This window comes from Megascapheus bottae, chromosome 9 (assembly GCF_031878675.1).
Source record: "Megascapheus bottae isolate mThoBot1 chromosome 9, mThoBot2.hap1, whole genome shotgun sequence".
In the NCBI taxonomy this organism is placed as follows: domain Eukaryota; kingdom Metazoa; phylum Chordata; class Mammalia; order Rodentia; family Geomyidae; genus Megascapheus; species Megascapheus bottae.
This window is the reverse complement of record NC_143517.1, coordinates 65617549-65642758: the sequence shown is the minus strand read 5'-3', so window position 1 is coordinate 65642758 and position 25210 is coordinate 65617549. Positions and strand designations below refer to the sequence as shown.

Sequence of the window (25210 nt, the reverse complement as noted above, 5' to 3'; positions counted from 1 at the left end):
AGGCGGTGCGCGCCGCGGCCCTGCGCCTGGCCTTCCAGGGCGGCCCCACGCGCACGGGCGACGCGCTGCGCTTCCTGGCCGGGCGCAGCTTCGCGGCGCGGGCCGGGGGCCGGCCCGGGGACCCCGCCGTGCAGCAGGTGGCCATCCTGCTGACCGACGGCCGCAGCCAGGACGCGGTGCTGGACGCCGCGGCCGAGGCCCACGCGCGGGGCATCCGCGTGTTCGCCGTGGGCGTGGGCGCCGCGCTCCAGGAGGAGCTGCACGAGATGGCCTCGCGGCCCAGCGCCGCGCACGTCTTCCACGTGTCCGACTTCAGCGCCATCGACAGGATCCGGGGCCAGCTGAGGAGGCGCCTGTGTGAGAGTGAGTGGGCCCGGGGCGGATCGGGGAGCGATGGGTCACCGGTGACCCGCGGAGGATAAACAGCACACACCGATACGTCTGTACCCAATACGGATAGACCGGGTGATCAATAGATAGTATACATCGATACATCTATACTCAATACCGATAGACCATGTGATCGATAGATGATAATATACACCGATATGTCTATACCCAATACCGATAGACCATGTGATCAATAGATAGTACACACTGCTATGTCTATCCCCAATACCAATAGACCATGTGATCAATAGATAGTACACACCGATACGTCTGTCCCCAATACTGATAGACCATGTGATCGATAGATGATAATATACACCGATACGTCTGTACCCAATACTGATAGACTATGTGATCAATAGATAGTATACACTGATACGTCTATACTCAATACCGATAGACCATGTGATCGATAGATGATAATATACAACGATATGTCTATACCCAATACCAATAGACCATGTGATCGACAGATAGTACACACTGCTATGTCTATCCCCAATACCAATAGACCATGTGATCAATAGATAGTACACACCGATACGTCTGTCCCCAATACTGATAGACCATGTGATCGATAGATGATAATATACACCGATACGTCTATACCCAATACGGATAGACCATGTGATTGATAGATAGTACACACCGATAGGTCTATACCCAATACCGATAGACCATGTAATCGATAGATGATAATATACACTGATACGTCTATACCCAATACGGATAGACCATGTGATCGATAGATGATAATATAACCGATACGTCTATACCCAATACCGATAGACCTTGTGATCGATAGATAGTACATATTGATACGTCTATACCCAATACCGATAGACCATGTAATTGATAGATGATACACAATTGACACAGGATACATAGGTAGATCGTGTATCATCGATTGATAGATAATATACACCGATACGTCTATACCCAATACTGATAGATTATGTGATCAACAGATAATACACGATCGACAAAGGATACATAGGTAGATCGTGTATCACCGATTGATAGATAATACACCGATACATCTATATCTAACATTGATAGACCATGTGATTGATAGATACTATAAGATTGACACAGGATACATAGGTAGATCGTGTCTGTATGTTTTGCTTTGCTTCTGTGCCAGGATGGGGGCTTGAACCGAGGGCCTGTGCCCTCCTCTGCTTGGGCGCCACTTCAGATTCTCCCACCACAGATGAGACTTTTGAAAGCTGAGGGCCTGGGAGGCCCCTGCCCCTCTCTCTTGCAATGGTGGGCTGGGGCGGCACGTAGCCTGCTTTCTGCAGGCAGGAGCAGGGAAGATGCTTCCCCAAGGACCAGCCCATCTCTGCGGTCTACCTCTGCCTGCTTCATTAGGACTGCATCTGTCCTTGGCTCCCAGTAAGAGCGGGGTGGCTGTCCCTTTGGGAACCGCAGCAGCTATACTTTGAAGCTGGCAGTGGACAAAGGACAGAGCCACAGCCCGTCTTACTGACTGATAGGTGTCTGAGCACTCTCTGGCTGGGAATCCCAGTGGGTTTCCACCATGGCAGGGGGTGGGAAAAGCCTTTGGAGATGAGGCAGCCATGGGAGGAGCTGTCCACGTGGACTACTGGGTGAGACTGATCAGAAATGTGCCTTCCCTGCCACCTAGGGAAGAAATAGCTCGACCGTTCTAGAAACTGTCATGGTGCTAGGTTTCCTTGCCTCACTGTCATATCCTGTGGTGCTTACTTAGCACACTTATGGATTCACTCATCATTTATCTTTCGGGGTATGTACATCTGTGTGGCCTTGTACTGATTTCTAGAGCCACAGAAAAAGACGAGATGCAGCCTTTGTCCTCCAGAAGCTCCTCGTCTTAGAGTTAGGAAAGGTACAGGAAGAGTGCAGGAACGGGTCTCATGGGTAGCCCTTCTGTGGTGACTTAGAGGGGGGAGGCAATTCTGATTAGGGGGAGGGGCTCCCTGGAGGAGGTGAGCCCGGGCCCTTCCTGAGCTGCGTAGAACTGAGAAGGGAGAGGCACTGTGGTGCTATCCAGGGGTACCTTGCTTGGTATGGCTGGGTGACCAGAGGGAGGTGGAGGGTTTTGGGGTCTGGTCTGATGTCAGAGATTGGCTAAGGAAGGTCAGGGCACTGTAAGGTTTTACTCATGGGTGTGGCATGGTCTGTGCAGAGTGAAGGCTGGGAGGAGAGCGGGGACATGTGGGTTGTCCATGTTACTGAGCTCTGGAGACATTCAGAGAGCTATGCTTTGGGAGAGAGCATTAATGAGAAGGGTCAGGACACAGATGCCCAAAGGGCTGTGTGAAGCCAGCCTGTCCTTTGGTGTGCAACCAGAGGCCATGGCTGTGGGCCAAACATTTACAACTTCACTTGACCCTCATTGCAACCTCAGACATCATCATCTCCTCTTATCCGTCTGAGCCCTCGGATGCTGAGACCCAGCAGGGAAGGGGAAAGGAGCCTGGAGAGAGGCCTGGGCAAGGCTGGGCTAAGGGGTCATTTTAGGGACATACTCATCAGAAATCTGGGCTGAGAAGTGTCAGACACCACATGATAGCTTCGTCTAAGACAGAGATGAAGTCCAGTGTTGAAAGCCAGGGGTGAAGAATACCAGATGGCATTCCAAAACACCTTCATCCAGGGACCCAAGAAGCAAGAGACCCCTGGATTTCAGCCACTGGTACTTTCCATCCTATTTCATATTATATCTCCATCTCAATAGGGTCAAATGCAGACTTTGAAGCACCCTTTGTCTAGGAAATATTTCTGTAGTGGAAGAGAAAATCTCAGTGAGTTCAGCCCCTGGGATGTGACGGTAGGACCGGGAGCAGGGTCCAGATCTTTATAGGATGTCCTCCTCCACTGTGTCTGCTGAAGGCCAGGGTTGTAAATTAAGGGTAGTCCTTCAGGGCATAGTGGCAGAGAAACTCCATTCTAAATGGCTGAAAAAGGGAAGCAAGTTTATTTTCCCAAAGGAGTGGAAAGGTCTGAGGTCAGCCATTCACTGGATGCTATCAGATCTTGTTCTTTTCTGACTGGGAAAGCTACAACAAGCTCTAGCAATAAATAATTTAGCGGAGGAGGTACTGATAAAGGATGGGATGGACAGATGACCTGCATGACTACGTGAATGATGAATGAATGGATAAATGGATATCCCAAAATGACTGCTCGCTAAAGGACTCAGCTACTCCCTGGATGTAAGGAAGTGAAGGAGGTCCTGTCTCTTCTCCTAAGTCAGGTGCTGCCTCCGTTTGCTTGGTTGTTCACTGGGAGAAATATAGAGAAAGATCCAAGGGTGAGTAGAAGTGAGAGATTCTGCTGTCAGCTGAGTGTCTTGCTCCACTCCCTCACCCCTGTCTGCTTATAAAGTGTCCACTTTGGCATTCACACCGGAGGACTGCCAGCTGCCCTAGCCAATGGGCATGGCTCCTGAGCACTGGGAATAGAGGGACGGTCCACACTGAAAAACGGTTGAAGTCTAACGCATACACTGAATTCTGTAGATTTAGTGCGAGAAAGAAACATAGATCTCAGCAGTGCTCTTAGACTGCACATTAAAATGGTTGTATTTTGGAAAACTCTTGCTCAGGTTACTACCAATTCATCTTGCGCTTTTGAATGTTTACTGTGGCTGTTAGCACACAACTACATAGATGACACACATTTTCTATGGCGTGTTACTATTGGAGGTCACGTGATACTGTGAATGTGTTTGGCAGTTTGGGTGGTGGTGTAAAGAAGCAGCGGACGTAGAATTTTCAAAATGGGACCATTAGACTTACAGATAAATATTGGATCTCTCTTTCCACCACCATTCACATATGCTAGAGCTAGGAATAACATCCGCAGTGCTAGTTAAGTACGTGCTTAAAGCGCGTGATATCACTATTGCTATCTGACCCCCTTCTTCCTCCTCCTCTTTGCCCCTTCTACCTTTCCTTTCTGTGGTGCTAATGCTGGTGATGTTGAACATAAGTCTGTTTCCAAAGCCCCACCATCTCTCATTCTACCTAGTGTAGTCACTAAACGGGGAAAAGACCAGCCTCGAGGCCAGCTCACGGTGCTCTGGGTGCTCTGACATCGTGTCCCTTTGGCTTGGGCAGCCAAAGGGAGAATTGCCTGCATTTCACAGTACCAACTCCTGCTTCTCCAGGCCTCCCTGAGGTTCTCAGCTTCAGCTTCCTGCAGTGTGTGGGGTGGAGTCTGTGGCCGGGCCCAGCCCCAGAGCCTCAGGAGTAATTAAGAGCTTCCTCTACCCCGTGTTCTATCATGGCCACAGAACAAACTTTATATAGCTTATCGGGTTGCTGTAAGTGGGTCTGTGAAATGCCAGCCGGCCACCACGAGCAGGCCTCCACCTACTTCTATTCTGGGGACATGCTGTGGTGGTCTCTCTCCCTTCCCCAGGGGTCAGGGCCCTCCTGGATCCTGTGTCACTGGGCTGAGTCGTGGGTCTGGACCAGGGCTACGGGGACCCTCCCACGCTCCTGTGGCATGTTAGCTCTGGGTACACGTGGACAGCCCTTCTTTCCCCTTTTGTTTCCAATGTGTTATGGTTAGTTGTGATTCTATTCCAGCAGAGCTTTCAACTGCTGGGTGAAATATTTTGCCCGGGGGGGGGTGGGGGGATGGGGAAAGAGAGAGTGAGGTGTTTTATCTGTGTATGTGAGGAGGCAATAGATTTTCTCATTTATTGTCCACTCTGGGTGCTAGCTGGAGAGATGTGCGAGTTTAGACCCTACTCCTGCATTTTGACAAGTATGTGACACTGACATATATTTTGCTCCCTGAGTCTTCCTTGCCTAAATGTGAGGTTTTACCTCCTTACAGGCCAATTTTCTTCATGGAAAGAGGATTTAGTGGGCAAAGTGTCTTTAGGATTTGGGAGGACATTCTCTAGCTTTGACCTGTGGCTGGTAGCCAGGCTACTCAGATAAGCCATTGGCCTCCCTTAAAAACTTTACCACCACATCCTCCTCCTCCTCCTCCTCCTCCTCCTCCTCCTCCTCCTCCTCCTCCTCCTCCTCCTCCTCCTCCTCTCCTTCTCCAACTTGTACACAGGGTATGGGTGCTATCCTGGGGCCATTTTTGTTCAAGATCAGCACTCACCACTTTGAGCTACAGCTCTCCTTCCATTTCTCTGATGGTTAATTAGGAGATAAGAGTCTCATGAACTTTCCTTCCCCATTTTGGCTTCAAATCGCAATCCTCAGCTTTCAGCCTGAGGATCTGAGTAGCTAGGATTACTGTGTGAGCACCAGTGCCCAGCTTACCCTGTACTCCTTTTTCTGTGTGTACTACAAACCTTTTCAGTAGAGAGCACATTTATGTAATTAGAAATGGGCTAAACAGACATGTATAGATAACACCCAAGGACAACAGATTTTAAAAGAACTCATATATTCTAGCACTACTTTTAATGTGCATTTACTGAAACATAGTTTTTATAGTTTTTCAGGGCATCCTTCTGAAGTCTGACGATCAGATCTATGTCATCTTACTTCAGAGTGACACTTTCTGGGAAGAAAGGAGCTAGATAATGAAACAGTCGCTGATTTCCTATCAGGTGATTTCCCACCGTCATAAGCAATGAAGCACACACAGCAGATGTTGCAAAGTATCAATGCAGTAGGGGTTAGAAAGCCTCTCATGGGAGGATTTCTCTCTGTGTGTGTGTGTGTGTGTGTGTGTGTACACTGAGGCTTGAACTCAGGGTCCAGACACTGTCCCTAAGCTTTTTAGCTCAAGACTAGCACACTACCACTTAAGCCACAGCTCCATTTCCAGCTTTTCTAGTGATTAATTGGTGATAAGAGTCTCAAGAACTTTCCCCCCAAAATGGGCTTCAAATGTCAATCTTTAGCCTCCTGAGTAGCTGAGACTACAGATGCTGTCATGAGTGTCCAGGAGTAAACTGGATTGGAGCTTGGAACAGCCAGGCCCAGAGGGCTAGGGGATCTGAGGGACGGAGAGAAGGAAGTCCACTGTGTCTGCTCAGGTGTAGAAGAAGACCCAGTCCATCTGTCTCCACATTAAGGAGGCCAAACTGAGGCCCATGGCTTCTTTCCTAAGCTCATGCAACCAGACGAAGGCCCAGAGGACAGCAGGCTGGTTCTCTCCAGGAACCCTGAGATAGAGCCAGGCCTCTCTTTGAGGACTCTGCTGAAGAGACGCAAGCCTGAGCTTCTAGCCTAGCTATCTGTAGCATATCTGGCCTGAGAAATCCTTTTGTTACCAATCCCTGTGACCAAAGAGAGTCTTATGCTGTCATGAAAGAGGCCATTGCTCTGTTGGTGGCATTGTCACCAGTGACCACACCTGCCTGACTCATACATACACACAACATGTCACACATGCCCAGCACACAGTTATACACACCATCCACACTCACAACTCAAATACGCACATACGCCTCCCATTCATATGCTCATGAGTACCTACCTTAGAATCACAGGATACTTACACCATGCACACACGCGCGTGCACACACACACACACACACACACATACACACACATACACATACCCTCCCCATACAACATACACATAGCATACATATCTCCCCACCTATCTCACACATACCACAATTCGGAACACGCGTGTGACTATGAAGTGACTCTCCCAGCTGTGGCTCTGGGAGGACTCAGTGGAATTCCAGGGAGGGATGGGTGGCAGCGCCAGCTGTGGTTTTGGAGTGCCACGCTGAGCCCTGTGGCTTGGCACTTGGGACCACATTGGCTTTGAGAATCATTGAGGTCCCAGCCCCACCCTCCATCAAAGGTCACTGTGAGTTCCTCTTGGGAAAAGGCGTTACGATTTTGGTCACTGGCTAGAAATAGTAATCCAGTCACTTAATTCTGAGTATGTGCTGGGAAACTTCATTAGAAAATTACTGAAAATGATGAAAAACTAACAAACCACCCGTTATTTATTTTTTATTAGTTTTTAATGAGTGTATTTCAAGGAAGAAAATACATTTTCCCAACTCTGTCCTTGTCTATCTTATGCATGTCCTTAAAAGACTCCTGTCTCTGTCTAAAAATGGAGCCCTGGGAGTAAGCTTGTACAGCACATTCACATGTTATATTAGAATGTGCAGGTCTCTCTCACCTTTTTCACTGCAAATGTGTCTTCTCCAAGTAGCCCCAACATATCTTCCTTTTCCTTGAGTGGATGGTCACTTATTGTGTCCACAGTTCTGATTCATTATGACAATGTAGTATAGATTTTTTTTATTAAAGAATTAACATTGATTTTTACATCATATTTTAAATGACAAGTTTAACAAACAAAGTGTTCAAGGAAGGAATCTCTATTTACAATCACTGGGACTTAGTATTTAGAACTTAATCAAAATTAGGCTAAGGGTTTGTATGTCATAGAAGCATATTAATTTATGAAATAAAACATTATGTCTGTAGAGTCATATAGGTTTTTATGTCTGTATTGTTATGTTTATATTTCCATTACCATGTTAGATTTTTTTTTATAAAGGACTCTTCAGATGCACGTGGGTTGCTTTCTGCAGGATGCGTCATAGAAAGGGTTTGCATGGTTAAAGTTCACTGCCAGTGTCAGCCAGACATAGTGGTTGTTGACAGTATGCTCTGGTAAATCATAGCACACAGACTTCCGATCTCCCCTCCTTCCTCTCTGTGGCCTTGGCTAGTTAAGTGACCTTCTGCTTCATCTCTTCCTAGGAAGCTGACGGCTCAGTCCAGGCAGTGCCCCTGTTTTGTAGAGGGTGTGAACAACTAGTGAGTTAGTGCCAAGAAAGTGTTTGGGATTCTGGCAGCCTTGAGCATGCACTCTTAGTGAATACACATACACATGCATAAAATAAAGGAAAGGCTGAGCATCCTCATACACATACACAATTTAATTTCCCTGGGAGAAAGGAAGACTCCACCTGAAAAGTAAACTAAAGCAAAAAAGAATTGGATGTGTGGTCCAATACTAGAACACTTGCAAATGGAAGGCCCTGAAACCTAAACCCAACACCATCAATCAATCAGTGGTACAGAGAAATGATCAAGTCCAACATAATTCACATTCGCATTCAATAATAATAATAATAATAATAATAATAATAATAATTGTTCCTGGAGAACAATTCATTTCCCAACTACTCCTTCCCTGAAGTTGTAACACTGTGTCTACACTATACACATCTGCCATGCCATTGGGTGCAACTGAGTGTTATAGGACCCCAAACCATTATAATGCCTCAGCTTTCCTCAACCCAATGCACTCTTGTCCCCCAGTGTGATGCCATGTCACCTCTCTACAAGCTCCTGGAGGAGACACAGGAGAGTGTCCCAGGAAGAGACCATGGCAGGGCCTGGAGTTCAGATCCCGCCTCTTCCTGAGAGGTTGTGACTTTCTGGCATCAGGTTCAGCAGTGGACTCGGGTTTAAAAACTTGCACTAAATCTTGATTCCTCCACATAGTTTGACTAAGGAGTTCTTGTTACTTTAGTCTCGCTCTGGAGTGAAGATAGAGAGAGTGCAGCTCCTGCCTTGTGCCTACTCTTGCTAGACAGAACTGGTCCAATGCCATGTCTGCTTCCTGCCAGCCCGGGCCTCAGCCAGCTGAGTTGCAGAGCCTCTGCTTTGATTATAAAACCGAACTGATGGCTTTTAATCTCTTTATCACACTTGCTCCCACCCTGGCAAGTCTTTGATTGACAGGGAGTCTCAAGGATTTCCTTTTACCTTGCTTGGCCTTTTCTTCCCAAATCGGATTACAGGCTTGGCTACTGCTTTCAGCTATCTTCGTCCTTTTGGATTTTGTTGTTGCTGTTAAATTTAAATACAAATATAGTCATATAAGAACACAAACAAAACACACACGTAGACATTCACAGGCATATTAACACTGTCAGCTGCTTCTAGAGACAAGCCTTTGTGTACGTCCCACTCACCCAGTTCTTACCAGGATTCTGAGGGTGGGCAGTAAGAAGTTGGTGTGGGTTTTGAAGCTGAGTAGATAGTCTCAGCATCTGCCACCCACAGACAGATCCGTCCTTATGGGAAGGAGCTGGCCCATGTGAGGTGAGACTCTGGTGGGCAGAATCCTCTATATTGAAATAGGATTCCTCCATGTCAAGCCAGAGGCCAGACGTTGGGGTCATTGGGGCTTAACCTTGATCTCAAGGTCGATTTCTGGGTTAGGAGGATGTTCGCTCCAGATGGAGGTACCTTCCGGTGTGGTTCTATCCAGCTCGATTCAGCTATTTCATTCCTTACCTTGTCCAGCTTCTCCTGGGAAACCTCAGGAACTGGCTGGCTGGTAGGAAGGACAGGAGGGGCTGGGGGGTGGGTAGAGAGACCCAAACCTAGGTGTTTTCCTGTAGATTCTCCCAAAGAACTTCTTCTTCAAACCTCATGAGAGGACCTCACAGATTAGATATTCAGAGCATCCTGAGGCCAGAGGGTAGGGAGAAAAGAGCTGGCTGATGAAGTCTGTCCCTTCTGTCCCTAGGCTGGCCACTGCACCACCACTGCGGGCACCTGTGAGCCGTGCTGTGCCTTCCATAATGCTTTGTTCTCTGTCTATGGCTGGTTTCATGGGCTGCTCCTCACTGTTGGACCACTCCCTCCCCCACCTCGGCCTCCCTCCCCCCTGGCTCTGTGCTGCCTCTCTAGCTTCCTTCTAAGGTCCCTGTTGCCAGCTCCCGGTGTTGGAGACCAGAATCTGGTTTACAGACTTCTTCTCTGAGCTCACTCTATCTTTGAAGCACCTCATCTTCCCCGATGCTTTAAATGCCATGTCTGCATGGCAAATTCTAAGTTACCATTGCAGCCAGGACCTGGATCTTGAAATCTGAAAGCCAGGCTTGTTCCATGGGCTTCCTGAGCATCTAGGCGCCCTTGATCATCAAGTACCTAAAATTGGACTGGAAGTGCCTAGGTCCACTCTTCCCGGGCCCAGGGCAGCATGAACTCTTCCTGAGATGCCCCTCATCTAATCTGCCATGGGAGACTACTTAGTCTGTGTTTGCATGGATCACTGCCATCATCAGGGTATCCTCCTTGCTGGTCTCTGCTTTTACTCTGCCTTTTCAAGATTGTGGGCCCTGGACGGGTGACCAACTCACTGTGGTCCTTTAGAGTCTCACCCCCAGAGTCTTATCTCCCTCTCTCCTTTCACTCTTGGTCTGTCCTTCACTGACCTTCCTCCAGCTAGGGTACTTACACTTCTCCCATTTCTAAACCTTGGCCTGGACTTCCAGTGGATCACTCTGCTCTTTCCTGTCTTCATCCTCCTCTTCATCACTTCCTCCACTGTGACCTTCTGCCCTCACCCAGCCCTTGCCTTGGCACTTTCTGTTCCTTACCTTCCACCTTTGCTTCTGGACCACGGCTCCCTAGAGCACTAAGATCATGTTGTTTTGCCCGTGGCTCCATTCCCAGTGGATCAACTCAGCGCCCCGTGCACAGTTGGTCTTCATGATGTCGGATGTGGGAAAGGAAGTTTGGTTGTGAAAGGTTTGTCATTTCTTGGGTACCAGGGCTAATGAAGAGCTGCAGTCATGCTGCGTAGCATGAGCAAAGACATCTCCGGATCTTGTGGCACCTGAGCTGGCTAAGGGCTCTGATGTCCTCTAGTGTCCCCCATCTCCTCTCGCCGCTCCCAGGAAACAGCTCTCCCTGATGGGCTGGGTCTCTAACCGTCTTCAGTGTCTACTGTGCAGCACATGGCTTTCTTCTCCACCTCAGGAGCACCCTCTTGAACAGGGTTGTCTCTCCATTGTCCTGAATTTTGTCCCCTCCCTTGGGTTCTAGGGCTCTCCATGTTTGGATACATTCTGTCTCCCCCTCCTCCCTGTTCATCCTGGCCCCTTCCTATCATATTGCTTAGCACACGGTTGTCTTTTCTCCTTAGCTTGAGTGACTCAATCTGGAGAATTTGCTTCGGCCCTGCTTCCACTTCCCCTTACCTACGAAGCGGCTCACACCTAGGCTCGGGGAGAAGAGGCGCCTGCCTACTTCCTCCCGCCTCTACTCTTAAGATTCTCAATATAGGTGATCCTGAGACCTGAGAGAGTTTGTGAAACCAATGAGGCTTCCATGTTTACTTGGGTGTAATGGCAGTAGAATTTGCCTTGTAGAGACAGCATTTGTTGTGGGTTGCATCCCAAGTCAGGTGACTGACCTACCATGGGTTCTACACCACTGCTGGTGTCCTGGCTTCCCAACTGGAAAGAAAGATGGCTTCTTTCTTTGTTGTGAGAACAAGGTTGGTGCTTCTAGCCTATCCGGAGCTCAGTAATTATGTCATTGGAATAAACGAGTGAATGTGGACATGAACCCATCATTACTTGAGAACTAGAAATGCCAATTGCTAAAGGCAATTGGAAAATGAGGGACTTGAGACTCTAAGCCTATCTCTCTGCAAAGCAGGAACTGCAGGGCCCCAGCAGAACTGGGAAGCCTAGCTTAGGGTATGTGGGGAGTCATGGGTCCTAAGTTTAACCAAATGGGCGCTCAGTCGACTCTTGAGTCCCTTGAATGCAGGCCTAAGCTTAGTGATAGTGTGAACTAAGATGATGACAGCCTGTGGCACTTGTGCCATTTGTCTTGGGAATGACTGAAGACATTTTGGGTGACTTCTGCCTTTGAGAAAACTCTCCGCCTTTCCTGTGTCTGTTATCTTCATTTTGGCCTTGCCATCTGGACCGAGGAACCAGGTCCTCCCTTAGGGATGTTGGTAGACGTGGCTCCATACCGAAGTCTGCTCAGCGCGTTAGCCTCCAGAGCCTTGCTCATCCTCTGACATGGGACCTTTAGAGTCAACACATTTTACGTTTTAAACTCATTTAAAGGACACACCATCCCCAGCCTGTCTCTCTGGCAGGCTGCCCACATTACAGCAATTGATTGTCACCCTACAGCTGCCACTGTGCAGGGTGGAGCAGTCTAAATACCGCCTAGTGCCTGTGTCGTTTCTCATGTTTAGTCCTGTTCAGACAGTGTGGTGCTGCCCCCAAAATAACCCGCTCTGTGGGGCTTGTCAGACCTGCTGGTGCCTTTTAGGATGCATACTAAAAACACCTCCTTCCCAGTCCCGATCCCAGGAGAGATCTCATTTGTTGGGTTCACCCCCCTCCCCCTCCCCTGCCCTCCCCCCACCATCCAATACCACATTGGAGAATTGGTCATTCCTCCTGGAATGAGCAGCATGATGGAACATCCTGGTAAAGTGTGATCAGAATGGTAATGTGTGGTAGGCAGGTTGCTTCCTGGGCAGGGCTGGCTCACAGGGAGGTAAGAGAGCTGCCTCTGGGCTAAGTTGAGGACCTTCCTTCCACACCCTGGCCCTTGGGCTTTATCTTGCCCAGTCCACAAAGTGGCCCCACTACACAGGTATGTTTGGAAATCTCCCCTGCTCAGAGAGGCCCCGAATAGACTGGAACCAAAGCTTACACCCAGTATACTGACATTCAAGCTACAGCTTATTTTGAGTTATTTAGAGACGCTGAAAGAGCTCATTCTATTTCAACTCCTTTTAATATGCAGATTCTGTAGACTTTTGATAAAACATTTATATCGCATAGTATACGCCTTTATGCTATGACTTGCTCTATTGCTTTTAGATAATTGAGAGATTCCGTTGTTCCTGGAATTTGCATTTTTTTCTGGAATTGTATACTACAGTTCAGGACGGTGGCTGACCTTTTCTGTCTGTGTCTCCGACACACAGTTCCCATTGTGTATGTTTTTATACATGAAGTGCTACCAGCTTAGATGGCCTTTTGGTTTCTTGTCAGTCTGGCTTTTTCCTACTGTTCTTATTAGAGGAAATTTCCAGCAAAGCCTTCCTGTGTGTGACAGGGTAGGTGGTTAATGCTGCTTTTCCCCTCTGGTCCCCTCTAGTGTATGGGTGGTGAGTTCATTGGAGCTGGGGATGCCGCCTTATCTCCTATTTACCCCTCATTGCGAGCATGGCATGTACAGAACTGGTACTTAGTTAGCAAAGGCATTTATAGAAGAATCTGTCAGTGTGGAGTGGTCAGTAGACTCTGCACAGCTGCTGGGGTGCCGAGCCCCCACCCCCTGTGCTGTGGGGAGTGGGGTCTATGCTGTCACACTGTATGGGGTGACCAAGAGCTTGTTTTCTCATGTATCTGTTTCCTCTTCCCTTTCCTAGATGTGCTGTGCCCCAGTGTCCGGGTAGAAGGAGATCGATTTAAGCACACCAATGGAGGAACCAAGGAAATCACAGGTAGGAGAGGCAGTACGTCCACCCAGGTTTGATCTTGGGTGCCACTTGCTGGACCTGCATGTGACTCTAGTCATCTAGGAGGAGCCTTGCTGACCATAGCCTTAGTCTTGTCTGATACGGAGGTCCGGAGAGAAGTCTGAAATACACAGATGCGGGCAGTTTGTGCAGCAGGGAAAGTGTTCACCATTTTCTACTTGGCAGGGTGGGGACAGATTCACCATCTAATGTATTCAACATGAGTGACTTATGCAATGGTTAGCAAATCCTCAAGCAAATGATAGGCAAAGCAAGGGAAAGAATGAATAAACCAAGGCACTTAGGAAAGAGGTGGGGGATGAGTCCATGTCGTAAGTGTATGAGGGAACCAGAGAGACAGCTGACTGCAGATCCGCCAGCAGAGAGAAACACGGCAGAGACCTGTTCAAGTCCGTCTCTGCAGGTGACAGAGCAGAAGTGTGGTGGCAGCCTGTGGCGTGCTGGGACCCTGACATTCTGACAGTGTTGTGCACTGATTGTCATCCCTCTGCCAGACTTCCTGCTCAGCCCTTTCAATGTGTGGATTTGAAGCGGCTTCCTTTCTGCCTCCCCACTCGGCACGGCAATCTGTTACTGGGTGGCAGCCTGCTTTGCAAACTCAGACTGATTTCTGGGCAGGTACTGACACTGCAGTGCCCCCATCAGGGACAGACTTCAAGATGCAGCATCTGTGGCTTTGAACCAGAGGGATTTTTCTAGAAGGAAGAAACTGCCGTGTCTGTGTGCAGAGCAGGTAGAATGTGCCAGGGGAGTTGGTACTCCTCAGAGCAGTGCTCCAGACAGAGACTTGGTGCAGAGCCTTCTTTGCTCCCCAGTCCTGTGTGGGTTTGTGCTCACATCTGGAGTCAGAGTCGGGCTGGCCCGTCTGGACTGGGTAGATTGGATGACACCGTAACCGAGAGCTAGGCTTGCCAAGACCAAAAGCAGAAACGTTTAAGTCAAACTGCCTGGCAACTTTATACCCTGGGCAGAATGGCTCAGCTAGAAATACCCTCATATGAAGGGATGAAACTTCTCCTTTAGCTCACGGGTTAGACAGAAAAAGTGATGGTGACAGTATTTCCTGAGCTCCAACTGCTCACCGTGAGTCCAGCCAGGGGGAAGAGGCGAGTACAACATGGTGGGACACGTACGTGGTGTGCTGCAGTGAGTTCAGGGTCATCTGTAGTCGAGCCAGCCAACTTCTATCCCTTCTTTGGAAATCCTTCTGGGCATGCCGAGATCTGCAGTTACTGTTGACTTCAGTCAATAGGCCAAACAACAAAAAAAGTATAATGAGTAAAGGGAAGGATGGGGACCAGGGGAAACTGTTACACACTGCTGGTTGTGGGGTGCAGGGAGGTAAGCCAGTATAGCATTATGGAAAGCAGGATGGAGGTTTTTAGAAGGAATACAAGTCATGATTATCGTATGGCCCAGTAGTTTCCCTCCTGAGAACAAACCAGAGGAAAGGAAGTCAGAGTTGAGGAAAGCAGCAGCACCAGGCATTCAGGTGGGAGAGGGGGGGATCCAGCATCTTTCTTCCTGGAACAGCTTTTTAGTGAAGGAGTGGTATTCAGGTGGACTGCTTGCATCGTGTTTTCGGAAGAGACACAGGAGCCCTCAGGCTGCCCTGAGATGGACACAGTGCTCTGAGCAATGTGGACTCTTGTAGGATGAGGAGCAGTGAAGATGCACAGTTGGGGGGCATGCAGAGGTGTCTGTGTGTGTCTGGGGCTGCCCCCGGGGTCTCCATGGGATCAGCTGACTCAGAGGCTGTGGTGAGGCCCCACCCCCAGGGTCTACCCATGGCACGAGTGCTTCTTTGTGGTAGTGCATCATGCATTGCAGTCTTCATTTTCCTTTCAGGCTTTTGATTTACATCAGGCCACTCATCTTTTCCTCCATGCACGTCCTTGGCTGTCACCTAGTTCACTGCTTGTTGTTTAAAGTTATGTCCTGCTCAAGTCTTTGGCTTCATTCATTGAAACCAATAAAAGTGGGATCATAAAGTCGATTTTCTAGTTCGTTTCTTTTCCAATCCACCGACAGGAAGCTTCCAAGGACGTGGCCTGGTCTCCTCAGTGGAGACTACTTCGAGACAGAGACACAGGCCACTTGTGGTTCTGGCCGCTGGCTTCTCATGGGGTTCCTTGGGTTCAAGGCCACCTCAACACTGATGTGCCCTTTGGCTCTCAGGCACCGGCAGCCCCGTGTTTGTTCCCAGAACCATAGGGCCTGCTCGGCTCACCTGTGAGCCTCCTCTACATAACAGCCCCCCCGTTCTGGATGGCCCTGGTTTCAGGAGTCTAGGGCAAGCCTGGGAAGAGAGCTACCATGGCATGGCTACTCTGCACAAGGACAGTGAGCAGAAATCAGGGACTAGGACCCCGAGGGTCTGAAAGCAACATCCTCTGTTTCTCTGGGCTGCCCCACTCTTTCTCCTGAATGTCAACTGCAGCTCTTTCAGGTTGTACCCCAGTCTCCAGTCTCCCTTCAAGACCGCCCAGGTGCTGCCAGGAGCCCCTCCCTTGAGGCAGCAGCCTGTGGAGCCCCTTCCCTCATCTTTGAGCTACAGGCAGGCCTGCTCCAAAGCCCCTTCTTATGTTCCCATCGTTTTTCTGTTTCCCTTCTCTAAGAGAATCAGCTCCTATGCAGGGTTTGTATCCTTCCCCCTTTGGAGTCAGTTCCGGGGGTCTCAGAGCTGCAAGGCCTCCAGGAACTTTGAGGTCTGTTTCTCCACATCCCCTTCAGCAGTGCAGGTGCCCATAGCACATGAGCCCTTTCCTGAGGTTAACAGCCACATCGTGAACGCACACTCTGCCTTCTTCCTGGCTGGCCATCAGCATGTGGTTGGCAAACGGTAGAGCTGAAGGGTTCTCTACTTCATGCAAACTGGCCGCTCACATTTACTGCTATGCAAGACTTGCAGTTCATTTGGAAAACAGACTCTTCGTAGCCATGGCATAGACGTCATTGTTGGTGCTAAAAATTCAGAAGATGATCCAATTCCACCTGTTCTCCCAGCTTACAGATGGGGGAACTGTAACTAGGGAAAGAGTGACTCAGCCACCGTCCCGGCCCATCGAGGATAGGGAGCCTCACCCAACTTTCTCCATCACTCGTGTTTATTCAGCTTGCTATGAGATTAGAGGAGTGGTCATGCTGTCACTCCTGACAAGGGGGCATTTAGGTCATGTGGCACTTAGTGTGCTTTTACTAGGTTTCAGGCCTTAAAGTTCAAAGTGAGACATGCTGCATCACAGGCCGACAAGGGAGAATAGCTTTGTACCATCAGCCTCAGGTACTGAGAACAGGGATTGTTCTCGGACTTCTCTGTGAGCAGAGTTGGCAGAGCCACTCAGATTGCCCCAAGAACTTCGCAGAAGCCTCCTGTAGTGGGGAAGTATGAGAAGGATGCCCAGTGGTAGCCAGACTCGCTCGGTGAATCTCCTACATCCTGAGAAATGGAGCGTGTTCAGGGTCTCAGAACAGCCTTATCCTGTAGGCCCCTGCTGGCCACAGGACCTGCCAAGCTTATCCAAATATGTGGCTGAGCAGGATGTAACTCCCCCCTCCCGCCCACCACTCCCTCAAGGCCAAGGCCAGGCCTGGAGCACTCCACCATGTTACATTAACAATGGTTCTTCAGTTCTCTCAGGAGGAAATCCAAACCCGAACAAACCAAACTGAACACCTTTTGTGCATGTGATAGTGCAAAGACAATTTTCTTCCCTGAAATGTTTCCTTAAGGTAGTCAGACATAAAAGCTGCTGCGTTGGGTAGGGCAGTAACCTTGAGCTGAAGAGGTCAGGGACAGCACCCAGGCCCAGAGTTCAAGCCCCATGATTGGGAAAAAAAAGCTGCTGAATGGAAGGCAAAACTGTGACTCTAGGAAGGAAAACCCTGAAGTGGTTTGCCTGCAGAGCCATGCGTGCCCTTGGGCCTCTGAGACACCAGGCTCTGAGCACAGGAGGAGCCAGGACACCTTCCTTTTGTCTCCTGCTTGACTGTGATTCAGGAGGCTCTCACCTAGCTCAAGTTCCAGAGGGATAGCCTGCATCTGCGTCCTGCTGTAGTGTTTCTGGAGGTGTCACCTGGGGCTCTGATCTGCGTCTTGTTTTCTCCTGAATGTATGTCTGAGCGGTTTGCTTGCACATCTGTCTCCAGGGGCTAGTGTGGGCAGACTGCCTGGTTTTGAAGAGAGAGGAAGAGTACTTTTTGTCTCCCACGCACGCTCCCCTTCCGTCAGACTCACTCCCAGCTCTTCTCTGTGCGCAGGTTTTGACCTCATGGATTTGTTCAGCGTGAAGGAGATCCTGGGGAAGAGAGAGAATGGAGCACAGAGCTCCTATGTCCGAATGGGATCCTTCCCTGTGGTGCAGAGGACTGAGTAAGTGTTCATTTCCCATTCTGGACCCCGAGCACTGAGAATCAGCACCACGGCTCTGTGGTGATCGGTGAGGTCACATCTAGATAAATCAACTCAGCCGCTGACCTGAGGATTCAGTCTGGTTCTTTGTTCCATTATCACTGATTTAATGTCTCTCTGGGCCCTTTCACAGCCATTTATTTATATTTGGTAATATCTATTCATCTATACATTGTTCTGTTAGCTCATTAAATAACCAATATCCCTGGTCTTAGGGGCATACTACAAATAGGCAATTGCCTTCTGTGACAGAGACCTTTGGCCAATGGAGACCCAGTTTTACTGTTGGACATGTGCCTGGCATTATGAATTAATGAATGCCTCTGTGCCTCCGTTTTCACCTGATTCCACCTAAGAGATGGGCATGTCTGCCTTATGATTTGTCTCATGATTAGTCCCCAAGCCTCCACGGTCGACCTGTGACTCTGTTCTATCCTGGAGCCTGCCAGGCCTCTGCCTCTCACTGACAGGGTTGTGTTGGTGTGCCTCTCCTTTCGTGGGCCACCTGGGCCACCTTCTCCTTCTTCAAGTAAAGTTCAGCCATTCTACTCTGGGCACAGCCCTTCTGGGCTGCCAGGCCAAGCTCAGTGCTCTCTTTATCCACTCTCCTCACACCCCACATCACTGCACAGAACAAGGCAACCTGGTGTGCGTCCAGTCACGGCAGAGCGATTCCTCTGTGGACAGCCTGCCCTGCCCTACTGAAACTCTTGGAGGGGACTGTGTCATCCTGTCTGCTGGAGTCCTTGTGCTGAGCGAAGTCGTTCCCGGCACAAGTGGTGTCTGGGCTTTGAGGAGGGAGTCGGCCAGGTCACCATGAGCGATGGTGTTGTCAGATCCTGGCTGGCTAAAGTGGGCTCTGAATGTGAAGATCAGTGTTTGGGTTCTCGCTTGTGTGTCGTGGTGTAGTTTAGCCAGCATGGTCTGAATTCCACCCCTGCCAGCGGGCACAGTGTTGGAAAGGAGTGTCCAGGGCTCCCAGGGGGAATGGAGGAGACAAGTTGCTTCCTTTCTCTGAGCCCCGTGTCTCCATTATCAGAGGGAGATGGCCTCATTTCTAGCTGCTTTCCAGACACTGAACATTTCCCTTGGCAGTGGTGCACGGATGCTAGGGGGTGCTTCCACACTGCTTAAGAAGTACACAGGGCTGGAGAGAGCCAGGCTGCCCTCTCACCTCCACCCTCAGTGAATTCAGCAGCATAAAGAATCATGCACTGAGCCCAGGATGGTGAGCAGAATCACACAAGTCTGGAGAAGGGCCTAGCCCTTTCATTTTCTAGCAATGCCTGGTTCTCATAAGACCCTTGAATCCAGCATTCAAATGGCTTTCGGCTCTGTTCTGTGGGACAGAGGATTAGACCCAGTTGTGGATTGTCGATTTGGGTCTTGGGATGTTCACAATTGTCCTGTGAAGTGGTGGATTTTTTTTTTCTATTTGGCTTCCTGTTTGTTTTGATGGCACCGCTCCTGACAGGAAATCAAACCCACAGAGCTTTGATGCTTCAGGAAAGAATAGTTTTCCTTTAATGTCCGATGCTTTGAAATGTATATGTGCATAATTTAATTTCAATATTTATGTCTTCCTTCTCACTTGTTTAGCATGTAAAGGGACATTTGACACATGTAATTTATTTCTCCCTACTGTAAAAGGAGGTAAGCACAGGGCCTTCTTATTGATTGATTTGGTGCAATATCTGAGCCTTTCAAAGGGGCAGTGACTTGTTCAAAACCTCCCAGTCTATGGGAACAAGAAAGTTGGTCTCTGAGGTGCTCTCTCTGAACCATTGCCTTTACACAATAATCACACAGTCTGCCACATTACTTGTGGAAGGGAGGGTATTAGAGTGTTTCCATTCCCTCATGTCTTCTCTTGCCATCCCCGTGATTATATTGATATTAGGTTATGTGTGGTGTGTGGTGTGGTGTGTGTGTGTGTGTGTGTATGTGTGTGTGTGTGTGTGTCTACATGTCTACATGTCTACCTACCTTCCTAACTACCTATTATCTACCTTCCTATACCCTTTTGATAGGATACAAGTGTGTGTGTGTGTGTGTGTGTGTGTCTGTGAATGTACTTTAAAAGGAGAAAGTGCTTTCCAAAAAGAAATAATAGCACAGTCAGACTCACTAAGCAAAAGAGAGAGAAAGAACAGGAAGTGACATGTCTCTCTGTGGCTAGTGAGCCTGTATCTGCAGACCACGTGGACACCAACAGCTGTGTCGCTGGGTCCTGGGAGAAGCCCCTGTGCTGCTGGCTGGTGATGGGCTCTTCCTCCTACCTGCCTGTCTCCTGGGTGAATTCCCAGTTCAGACAATGGTATTGAATGGCCACGCTGCCTCCCCCTTTGGATCTGTGTTCTGAGAATCGGGAGGGCTGAGATTTTTCCTCACATGTTCAGTAGTCAAAAGAAGGGTCCCCAAGGATCTGCAAATCTAAGAACCAGGAACGCAGACGCCTCCCCACTTCCCTTCCTGGATGTCTGGCCAGATGGATTCTTACATCTTCAGTGTCAAAGTCAGCATGTAATGTGCCCCCAGAGGGAGCCCTCTGCCCCAGAGCAGGCTTGGGATTCACGAGGACCAGCTTTTACTGAATGAACTCATCTTCAGCTGATGCGCTGGAAAAGAGATACATGGAGACCAGACTTTCTGGGTGTGAACTCTGGCTTCTGTGTTCCACTGAGACAGGAGACCCTCACCTACAAAACACAGATCAGAATACCCACGTCACGAGTTATTTTGATAAAGACATGAGATATATACCAAAACTTAGTGTTGGGTTTATAGCAAAACCTTTAAGTTTTAACTGAAGAATCTTACATCAAATTAGATCATGTGGGCAACTTGTTGGTCACTTCACCAGAGAAATTAAGTATGTTTTGATAGGATGTGAGTCAGTGGTCTCAACCAGTGGAAATAGTTTTCCCATGCAAACTTTGGCAGCATCAGGGAGGCATTTTGGTTCTTACAACTAGGGTAGAAGGAATGCTACTGTCACCTTGAGCGTGGAAGCCAGGGCTGTGACTGAGGGTTCTACAAAGCAGGACCTCTTCTCATAACTGTGTTGTCTAGGTTACTTCCTCTCAGAATTGGAACCAGGCCTCTACAGAAACTGTATTGAAAGTTTTCAGGAAGCCTCTGGTCCTATGAGCGTCATAGTAGAGCTGGGGAACAGGGCTTTGTCAGGCGTCTTCCTTGGAGATGTCATGAGGAAATGTGGGCAGGAGGGAGGGATTGGTGCCATGAGTTGAGCAAATGGGAAGAAGAAATGAGAGTGTGTAGGAAACATTTTTTCTAGAATCCTTTTGGTAAGGAGAGGGAGGTGTGTAGTAGCTGGGGGTCCACCGAGTGCTCTGGCTGAGGATGGAGCTGACAGTACAAGGGCCCCGAGGGTGAGCTGGGAAGGCACAGAGGCATTGAGCCAGGCTGATGGAGGACTTGGTCCTCCGCTGGGGGAGGGGGAACTAGTCATTCAGTTTAGAAGGCAAAGAAAGTAGAGCCATAGGGGGTTGAAGATGCTGTCCGCTGGGGGACTGGCTCTGCATACTCAGCTGAGGCCAGGGTCTGGTAGAGAGAACTAAGTGTCCTATAGTTTGGTCCATTACAGAGGAGGCAAATAAGTACCCCATGTTGAATGGCTCACAGATCTGAGGCTGAAGGTCTGAGGTTAGAGCTCCATAGGAACTCACTGTGGGATTCTCACTGTGAGGTCAAGCTGTGGGCAGGGTGAGCAGCCTCTGTGAGCCTTCTCTGATGAGGACACCCAGGCCTCCACAGGGCTCCCCTCCAAAGACCTCATCCCTCTCTGAAAGAAAGCCCGGTCCTCTCATTCCATCACCTTAGGTTTTCAGCCCATAATGTTTGGGGTGGGCATACCCATTATGACCATATTACCCAGGGTCGTGGGATAGAGGAAAAGCAGTGTACAATGTGGCAGCTTGCCTTTGCTGAGAAGGAGAAGGGAAGGAGAGGTAAATCCAGGAATCACCATGGAGTTTCATCAGGGGGAAGTCTCCTCTTAGCCTCGAGTGTTCCTGGTAGAGAGACCAGCAGAGGTGCCCTGCTGGGTGGATTTGAAGGAGCTGAGCTCAGAGAAGGGAGAGGTGGGACAAGCCACAGGGTTGGTTACAGGGGGTTACAGGGGGTCTTGCTGAGGCAGGCCATGGGGTGGAATTCTTTGGGAGGTCAAACTGGCAGGACTTGGTGACTGAGCAGTGGTGGCTTCTTACTTCTAAGCCTGGTGTGTTGAATCACTCTTTTCCCTCAGGCATGTGTTTCCCCAAGGTCTGCCTGATGAGTATGCCTTCGTCACGACGTTCCGGTTCAGGAAAACATCCCGGAAAGAGGACTGGTACATCTGGCAGGTCATTGATCAGTATGGCATCCCACAGGTAGGTGAAGTACCACCCTGCCTCAGGGTGGAAAGCCTTGCTTCTTTCTCTTAGGATCTGGCATGAGCCACTTTGTACTCCATGGAGCTCAGATCCGAGCTGGAGCCTCAGAGGATCTTCAAGAGAAAGTCATGTAACCCATTGGCCCCCATGTCTTCTCCCCGTGAAAAACCAAGACCAGCTTTGGGAGGCAAGAAGGGGATCTTGTTTCTGTGTTCAGGGATTCCCTGCCTAGCTATGGAAGTGCTTCCAGCTCTGCTGTCAGAGGCTGTTGCTATGCTGGGGGTACAGGTGGCAGAACCTCATGGTAGAGGGTCATATCTGGGCCAAATCTTGCCCGTATCCTTTCTTGGTGTGGACCCTCAGACCAGGCTCTGAGGCTTGTTTTTCTTAGGTGGAAAATGGAAGAGTATGCTTACCATCCTCATTTGGTAGGAAAGGCAGGTAATACGTGCAAAGCACCCATACCAGTTGCTGATATGTATATTTTTGTTGGGACTGAGTGTCTTCTTATTACTGGAGCAGGTAGGTCTTCTTTGTGCTCATGCATGAAGCTCTGAGTGCCATCTCCCCCACATCATTGGCTTCTAGTGTCCACAAGACAGGGCAGCCTTTTAATGGCACAACTCAGCGAGAAAGACAAATTGTGGGATCAAATTTGCATAGGCACAGTCTTCCAGCTTGAGAGGAAGAGCGTGCTATTTTCCATCCCCGCCAAATCCTAATCCTCTTTTCACCAGGTTCACAGGCCAACCATACCTTTGTCCAGTCATGGAAAATGAATGGTGTGTGGATGTCCCCTCACCTTCCGTGAGGGGAGACTGTCTGACTTTTCATAAGAGGATGAAAATGCACCTAAAACACGTTAGAAAAAAATGGGGCCAGCAGTCATTGCTGCAGACTTGTGAGTAGGAGAATCAGATACCCACCCCTAACAAGCAGGCTCCCTCCTTTTTGCCAGAGCCCATTTTGGCACTGCATCTGACATGCACCTGCTCTGTGAAGGATGTGGGTGATGGTAATGGATCCCAAGGCACATCTGACCTCGCTGTGTTCCTGGTGTAGACCTTGCCAGTAGGTTTTACTATTATTTCTAACAGAGGAGAAAACTGAGCCACAGGCAGAGTTGGGTATTTGAGTTTTTACAGGTAACAAGAGTGGGAATTGATATCCGGACCCATGCAGTTGAGCTCCCTGGCTGATTCTGTTCATCACATGCCCTGGTGGGCTCTGTTCTGATCAGCTAGTTCTGGGGAATGACTTTTCTGTACCATCCTTCATCACATTGGGACATGGCAGGCTGGAGGAGAAGTAGAGACCCTTCTGCAGAGACCACTTTTCTGCAGCAAAGACAGCTCCCTGTGTGTCCTCCACCTCCATCTCTACTTAGACACACATTTGATTCTCCAATTTCTCAGGTCTGACTGAGGGGGCCTGGGCTCTTGCCAGGACATTCTTGTGGGGTGAGCCTGCACCACCCACTCAGTCTGGGTTTTCTTCTTTCATGGCATTTGCAGAGCTGTGTGTGCTTTCCCTACCATGTCTTTATTCCCCTCCACACATACTTTTTCTGGAATGAGCCATGGGTGGAATTACCACAGAGCCAAACAGAGGTTGAGTCTACGCTGAAAGAGTGGAGGATCATGTTTGGAGAGACCTTGGGAGGTTCACTTTCACTGGTTGAGTTGTGCTGGAGTGCCCTGTGCTGGAGATGTTGATGTTGGTGACTTATTTACTCAGGGAAATGTGAGGCAGTCACAGGAAAATTGTGTCTGGACCTGCAAGATGAGCTGCATGCAGAAGGCAGTTAATCCCCCATGGAGTGCAGGGTACATAGTAGGTGTTCGTGTCTGCACATCGTAGGTGCTCACTGTGCCTCTTCTCCCCAGGTCTCCATCCGGCTTGACGGTGAGAATAAAGCCGTGGAGTTCAATGCTGTGGGTGCCTTCAAGGATGCTGTCAGGGTGGTCTTCCAGGGTCCACGGGTCAATGACCTCTTTGACCGGGACTGGCACAAGATGGCCCTGAGCATCCAGGCCCAGAACGTCTCTCTGTACATCGACTGCATGTTGGTGCAGACGCTGCCCATTGAGGAGAGAGAGAACATCGACATCCAGGGCAAGACGGTGATTGGCAAGCGCCTCTATGACAGTGTGCCCATTGATGTGAGTACCTGGAGGCCCCCTGGACTGGGCCCGGCCACTGCGACCCTGGGACCCTAATGCTCCTCATGTCACCCACCTGTGTGCCATGTGTCAAGTCCTAACTGTAGACTCTCCTGGAGGCCCTGGAGCAGGAATGAGTATTCACTCACTCATTCGCTCATTCCATCAGCCATTCAGCCATTTCATCAACCCCCATTATGTCTGTTCACCTCGCGTGGCTACTGTCAGCAAGCTTCCCTGTTTGTGGGCTCATGTGCCTAAGAGCCAGGATGTGTGCATGCATTTCGTACCACAGCCCTTAAGTGTTGTGCTTGTGTTTTAATTGTTTTAAGTTTGAGAGGTGGTGGTATTCAATGTGGTTTGGCAGCGGATTCTTAGATTACTCAGATTGCTATGTGGAGATGTGCAGAAAGGCTGAAGAATAGGAACGTACTGACCCTCAGCCCCTCCTGCCCAGACGCATGCTTGAGGTCTGCCTCGCAGGCACTGATGGTGACACAGAGGAGGGCAGGTGTGTCTGTGCCCATGTCTGGGCTGGAAGCATGCATGCTTCCTGTAGAATAGAAACAAATGGAGCTTAATGT

The 25210-nt window shown here is 49.3% G+C and overlaps 1 protein-coding gene across 3 annotated transcripts in view; it reads left to right on the top strand.

Moving 5' to 3' along the window:
- Positions 1–25210, top strand: part of Col22a1 (collagen type XXII alpha 1 chain) — a 159317-nt gene that overhangs the window by 1765 nt on the left and 132342 nt on the right. For all 3 annotated transcript variants that reach the window (XM_090339454.1, XM_090339455.1, XM_090339453.1), the window contains exons 2-5: positions 13549–13623; positions 17920–18031; positions 22338–22461; positions 24351–24626. In XM_090339454.1, coding sequence (XP_090195580.1) covers positions 13549–13623; positions 17920–18031; positions 22338–22461; positions 24351–24626 — 587 coding nt within the window. The remainder of the gene's footprint in view (positions 1–13548; positions 13624–17919; positions 18032–22337; positions 22462–24350; positions 24627–25210) is intronic.